Source organism: Triticum aestivum, chromosome 6B, assembly GCF_018294505.1.
Source record: "Triticum aestivum cultivar Chinese Spring chromosome 6B, IWGSC CS RefSeq v2.1, whole genome shotgun sequence".
In the NCBI taxonomy this organism is placed as follows: domain Eukaryota; kingdom Viridiplantae; phylum Streptophyta; class Magnoliopsida; order Poales; family Poaceae; genus Triticum; species Triticum aestivum.
Window position 1 is genome coordinate 206,556,127 of NC_057810.1, and position 6,706 is coordinate 206,562,832.

General features: G+C 45.3%; 1 protein-coding gene across 2 annotated transcripts; it reads right to left on the bottom strand.

The window, feature by feature from the left end:
- Positions 1 to 650: 650 nt before the first annotated feature.
- LOC123133969 (homeobox protein Hox-A4) lies at positions 651 to 1,713 on the bottom strand. Of its 2 annotated transcripts, none has more exons than XM_044553343.1 (3): positions 1,209 to 1,713; positions 990 to 1,105; positions 651 to 802 (listed from the first exon to the last, which is right to left on the bottom strand). In XM_044553343.1, the coding sequence occupies exons 1-3, from the start codon at positions 1,627 to 1,629 to the stop codon at positions 722 to 724; spliced, it is 618 nt and encodes a 205-aa protein (XP_044409278.1). In that variant the 5' UTR covers positions 1,630 to 1,713; the 3' UTR covers positions 651 to 721. The 2 variants fall into 2 exon arrangements, with proteins under 2 accessions (XP_044409278.1, XP_044409279.1); XM_044553344.1 differs by having other exon boundaries at positions 986 to 1,105.
- Positions 1,714 to 6,706: the final 4,993 nt, after the last annotated feature.

A 6,706-nucleotide genomic window follows, 5' to 3' on the forward strand; every position in this document is an offset into this window, starting at 1 on the left:
TATATCGAACTTCTCTATTTTTGTAATTTGTAGTTCTTGATTATTCCTTTTTGTAACGGAAATATTCTAGTTTTATAATAAATATTGGACCGCCCAATATTTTAATTTGAACTTCTAGAGGTTTTTTTATTCTAGAAACGATGAAAGGGTCCTTTTTATGTTTTTTTGAACATCTCTATTTTGAAAATTCAAACTTCTTGTTTTTTTATTTTTAGAAACTGTGAAATATCTGCTTCTAGGTGCTCGTTTATTTTTTGAACTACTCTATTATTTTTGTTTTAACTTTCTATGAACTTTCTACCATCATGAACTCGAGAAAATCATGACTAAGTAATATGAAAATTTGATGTTATATTTTTGTCCACATACTGGAATATATGCCGCACATTTCATTTGTGCAACTAGGCTTCATGCTGCACATGTCATGTAATGTACTTGAACTGAAAATGACTCATAGTTTCTTTTCTACAAAATCTTCATGAACTGAAAACTTTGCTAAATATGAGTTGGAAATGGCTCATATTGTACTTTACAATAACCTTTTCCTAAACTGAAATCTCTACTAGACTTGGAAGTAAAAAATGCCACACAGTGTGTTACAAAATGGCACATTATAATCTGAATCTGACCATTGCTACTATTACAAATTCTACAGTGCTATGTTTGAAGAATTTAGATATCTGGTAGAGAATGTTTTCTGTGGCTGCTCACATGGCCACCATCAGGTCCATTTTTGAAGAGCTTTTGTGATGCTATGGCGGCTCAAATGGAGCACCGTGGTGACCAAACGAATGGGACAGACCTGCATTTTTTCACATTTTTGTCATAGTGCAGTTCAACTATTCTCAAACCTCAAACCACCATCAGATATATAAAAGGGGTATTCCAAGTTCAGTTTTCCAGAGAACAAACTCAAAAACAAATGTTCAGAGAAGGTCAAATCCTCCCAAAATGAGGGTTCAGAGAAGACAGGGAGGGTCAATACCTACAGGATGGTAGAGAGCCTTAGGGAGGAGGGAGATCTCAATGTTTTCTGGCGTCGATCTGTGTTGGATGGTGCGCAGATGATGGGCGGTGACCCATTTTTGCTGGTTGGAGCGTTGCCCTGCGGCCGAAGGGTGGTGCGAGTAAGGTGGAAGAAGGTCGCGGTGCAAGGGGAAGAAGGTCGCGGTGGCAGGGGGAGAAGTTCGTGGCGGCAAGGGGAGGACCTGAGTGCGGGGGATCCCGAGTGGCAGCTTTCGTGGTCATCCATGGCACGACGACAAAGCATCGGGAGGTGTCCTGCATCAGCGGCCCTTCCCCCATCAGTGGCGGCTGGAACCGGTAGTTGGGACCCGGCTGCGGCAGCGGGATCTGGCGGCTGGGGACCTGGCAACGGCGGCAGGAACCGGCGGTGGGATTGGAGCGCCCGGTAGCCGGCGACCGCGCGGGCAAGGCGGCGGCTCCGGCGTCCGGCGGGCGCGTGGGAGGAGGTGGCGGCTCAGGCCTCCGGCGAGCGCGCGGGAGGAGGCGGCGGCTCCGGCGTCCGACGAGAGCGCAGGAGGAGGCGGCGGCTCCGGCGTCCGGCGAGCGCGCGAGAGGGGGCGGCGGCTCCGGCGGCTGGTGAGCATGCGGGTGAGGTGGTGGCATGGTGGGGTGAGTTGGGAACGTGCGCGGTACAGGAAGTTCGTGGTGTGGGGATGAAACCGGTCGGACGGGTCTGATGGGCGAGCCATGTTTTGTTCTTTTGTGTTTTTGGAGTTCGGGAACGCATCGTCAGGCCCTATATAGAGTTGTGTGATTCAAATAATTATTCTGATGCCAGGATTAGAACAATGTTACTTTATATATATATATATATATATATGTGAGTGAGGCCTTTTGGAGGCGGAGCGACCTGGAGGCCGTTATCTAGGCCATGTGTTCAGACGTTGTGATATGTGCAGCATGCATTTGCAATGCATATACGGTAGCTATTAACTGGGAATACACAGGTGCCATTGGCTGGTGTGCTAGATTTGTACAGGGGCCTCCGCTTGGGTGGAGCTTGCAAGTACGTGATGTGCCCCCTGGCCAGCTTTCAATTTTCCACATGTGGCACCAGGGTCGGGCTGATGTGTCATTAAATTAAATGGTATTAAACGTGATGATACAAGTCGCTTTACATTTGCTGGGAGGCACATGTTTATCTTTTTCCGGTCGTCCACTTCCTCTGGCACATTACACAGGAGCGATTTCACCATCGATGGAATTGAATTCTTCATGAGTGTCAAAATTCATACTTGTTCTAATTTTGGTATTCGGTTGGGTGTGCGGGGTCTCTCAACCCCTTTGCCATCAATCTTCGTATAAGTTAACACGGTGCTTGTTAGAAAATGAAAATAAAATAAGTGACGAACATGGTGTGTGTAATTGATTTTAAAATAAAATACGACCACACTAGGTAGAGTGCATCTTATTTTAGCTGGTTAAGAAAAAAATATGATGTAAAATATAAAAAATAGCATAATTATTTTTCCATCTTCATGCGGAAAAAACTGCAACCATAAAAAACGGTAGGGTGCATCTTAATTTAATTGATTAGGACACTGGTGTAGTATTTTTGATTGGCTGAAAAATTGAAGAGCATTGGTAATTGAATAGTTTTCAGCCTTTGCTAGAGACTGACAATAAATTATCATTCTGTGTGTATGATTTAATTGTGTCCGTGCGAGTATAACACATGGGAATTTTTTGGATGTTTCGCATCTGGAAAACGTCGGTTAGTGGAGTGTCATGGGGTCGATGTGAGGTGCGATTGTGGTATGGCATCAAAGAACAAAATTAGGATGTATTGTTCAATTTGTACTGGAACTATTAGGAGGGGGGGGGGGGGGGACGTTACAATAAACCGCTAGTAAAAAGGACAAACAATCCGAATGCAATTTTTTCGCAGGGGCAGTTTTGTTGGCGGTGCGTGAAAATTTGATCACAAACTGAATGAGTTGCAATACTTGTGCAAGGTTGGCTGACACATACTTATTTCCGCATCACATGTGGGGTGGTTACTTGTTACCTGTTAAAAAGAGCATGACTTTAAGAGAAGGAGGTGCATAAACAAATTTGTCAGCAGATTTTGTTTGACAAAACACTGTGATGCAAAAGTAATATTGGAAAAACATCTAGACGCTGCATACGAAAATAAAAGTGAGGACAAAATGTTATTCCAAGACGTGACAATAAAACAATTTGAATTAGGCATAATTCCTCTTTTTTCTAAAAAAAGTCTGCCGAACATGGAATTGATGTTTTCAGGGTGATTTCTTGTACTAAAACGCGCATATTGTGTTGGTGATTACACAATGAGGAAGGATTTGTCCTGAAAATTTGATACATCAAGTTGGAAGATGGTGACGCGCAGGCGCGGCTTGCCTAACTGGCCAGAGGGACAGGATGGCAATCACACCTAGATGGTGTGTGCGTGGAAGATTGTCCCGTGGTAAAAAGGATCACGTAAATAAATATATCTACCTGCCCTCGTCAGACATGATGGATGAAACGATGGTACTTGTGAACAGCCTGGCAGCACAGCGTCCTTACCATGGGATAATATTATGTGTAAATGGAAAATACAGTATGGTGTAAAAAGGTGTCAGGTGAAATACATGGGAGTAATACGCCACTGCAGCTGATCCATGTGAAGACTGACGAACCAGATAAAGAGCTGGAGGGAGCTCGGCCTCCAAAAGGCATTTTCGTATATAGGCACGCTAAACTAAGCGTGAGCGCATCATCCCTTATTCTACGCTCCGGCCGGGGTGCGCTCGCACGAAAGCTTGCCCAAGGCGTAACTTCCCAAGGCTTGGTCGTAAAACAATACTTCTTTATAGTAAAGGTGGTTACGATGCACCATGCGATTCGTCCCTCTTAATTTGATCCTAATTGTTCTAAGCTACTAGTAAAAGGTGATGTATATCTAGTAAAACTCTGTGTGAGTACACGTGAGATTTTTCCTAAGACTTTTCCTACGCTACACGTCGTAACGGAATTAAATATGGTTGGTAACACAAACCACATCAGGATACTAATGTATGGGAATGCAAACCGATCCTTTACAAGGACTTAGAGTCGTGGAACTGTGGTAATCTAGAGTAGCTAGTAGTAATGCAATAACTATCTATCTTTATTAAAAGATATTGCCAAACCAATTTTTACTCTAGCAATGTACGTGTGTTGTGATATTTATTTTGGTAGTAAACAAATTACAAGCAATAGTCTAGGTAACGATAAATCAGATCGAGCACCCATCATTGAGACTAGCATGGTAATCACACATGTAAGTAATGGTAAACTCATCTTAATGTATTACTATACTGAATCGTCTTTTTCAAGAGTAAATTATTATACTTTTATAGTAACATAGTGTGACTTATGTATATTTTCATGCAATGTGCATAATAAACTAAGGTTTTCATTTTTTACTAAAATTAATGGTTACTAGAGAGTACCACACCAATTCGTGAAACCCAACCAAAGAAATACACTCATGCATTTTTTCTTTTGCACTTTTTCATCGGTGTACTCTTTTACAATGTCAAATACTAATATTTCCCTTTTATTTATTCTTTACTACTATGTACTATACATGATAATCGTATTATGAATATATGTTACCAATTACTAGAGGAATTATTTTGAAACATAGAAACAACACATTTTTATAGGAAAATTACAAACCGTTCAGAAAAATTACGGTTAGATGATCGAGAAGGAGTGCACAACAATCTGTAATGGTTTTAGTGCATTGGCATATATGCCAGTATTATTTTTACCATGATTACTAGATTTGCAATTCCTTTTACCATCACATGATCACCGACTCAAGCCACTAGACGAAGGTGGGGCACATGGAGTGGTAACCGAAACTAAAGCCATTACTATATTATCTACTCCTATGTATCACTCTGAGCGACATGAAGGAGGACTCTGAGTTGACCGTCATCCATGCTACGCTCATCCGATGGTTCTTGCTCACCATCTCGAAGGATCTGTTTCACATCGTTGTGAGCGGTGGTGATGATGCACACGCCATGTGGGTCAAGCTCAACAGTCTCTTCACCGACAACCGTCTTCAGTGCCACATTTTTTGCAGCAATAATTTTTTGGTTGTCATCAAGTTGATAAATCCATAGATGACTACTACCGCCGCCTCAAGACGATGTATGATGAGCTTCATGATATTGGCGCCAAGATCGACGACGACCTCCTCCTCAGCAAACTCACAGTCGCCCTCAATGAGGACTTCGGTAATGCCGCGTCCAACCTCACCTGGATGCCGGAGCCCTCCTTCCCCAAGTTTGTTGCGTACTTGCGGTTGGAGGAATGCCAGATGAAGCAAGTGAAGAAGCGGGGTGCAGCACACAACCCTCCAGTGGTGCCCCACCGCGACCCGCACCACCGATGCCATGGATGCCGGCGCCTCCGTGCCTCCGGGGTTCTACCCACTACCGCCCGCCCCTCCAGCGCCCCAACCACAGCAGCCTAGTGGTGGCCGGCGCAACAACCGCCGTGGGGGCAGGCGTCCGAAGCAACAACAACATACGTACGGGGGGCACCCGACAGCGGCCCACCCCACCCTGGAGGTACGACACCAACCCGTGGACCACTGTCAACCACGCATATTCGATGCCGGTGCCATGGGCTCCCACGCTGGGCCTTCTCGGGCCTCGACCGGCGAGCCACCAGGCCAACTTCGCCGCCCTGGGCATCGCCGGGTACGCGGCCCTGCCTGCACCGCCTACTGCCAGCGGCTATGCCGCTGCCCCCGCGTTGCCAGCCACCACTTATGGTGGGCCTTACGGTGGGTTCTACCCGCCGCAGGTTCCTCTGCCATGGGACCCCGCCCTCCTCGCTGTGCTCCACTCGGCCACCTCACCAAACTACTATGGTGGTGGTGGAGATTGGTACATTGACTCGGGCGCCACCGCTCACATGACATCTCATCCCAATAACCTAACCTCCTCCACTTCCATTCATACTCCTACTCGTATCACCGTTGGTAATGGTTCCTCCTTACCCATTACACATGTTGGTCATACCTCGTTTCCCTCTACATCTACACCTATAACCATGTCTAATGTTCTTGTTTTTCCTGACTTAGTCACGAACCTTGTCTCTGTTTGTCGACTTGCTCGTGATAATCCCATTGCCGTTGAATTGGACGACATTGGTTTTTCTATAAAGGACGCCCGTACCTGGATGGTTCTTCACCGATGTGATAGCCCTGGCGATCTCTACCAGGTGGACTCCCCCGCCACCACATCCGCCCGTCCAGTCGCCCTCGCCGCCAGTGTTGATCTTTGGCATGCTCGTTTCGGACATACCAACTCCACTATTTTGCGTCGCATTCTTCAGAGTTTTTCATTCTCATGTAATAAGGTTGACGACCATACTTGTGAGGCGTGCTGTCTTGGCAAGCATGTTCGTCTCCCCTTCAGTGCGTCCACACATATTTCTACTTTTCCATTTCAGTTAATCCATAGCGATGTTTGGACATCCCCGATTGCAAGCAACACGGCGGCTATGTCTGTTATTTGGTGATTTTAGATGACTTTTCGCATTATGTGTGGACATTTCCTCTTCGTCGTAAGTCCGATGCATTTTCCACACTCAATGTATTTTATGCCTGTGTCACCACACAGTTCGGTCGTCCCATCGTTGCTCTCCAAACTGATAACGGGAAAGAATT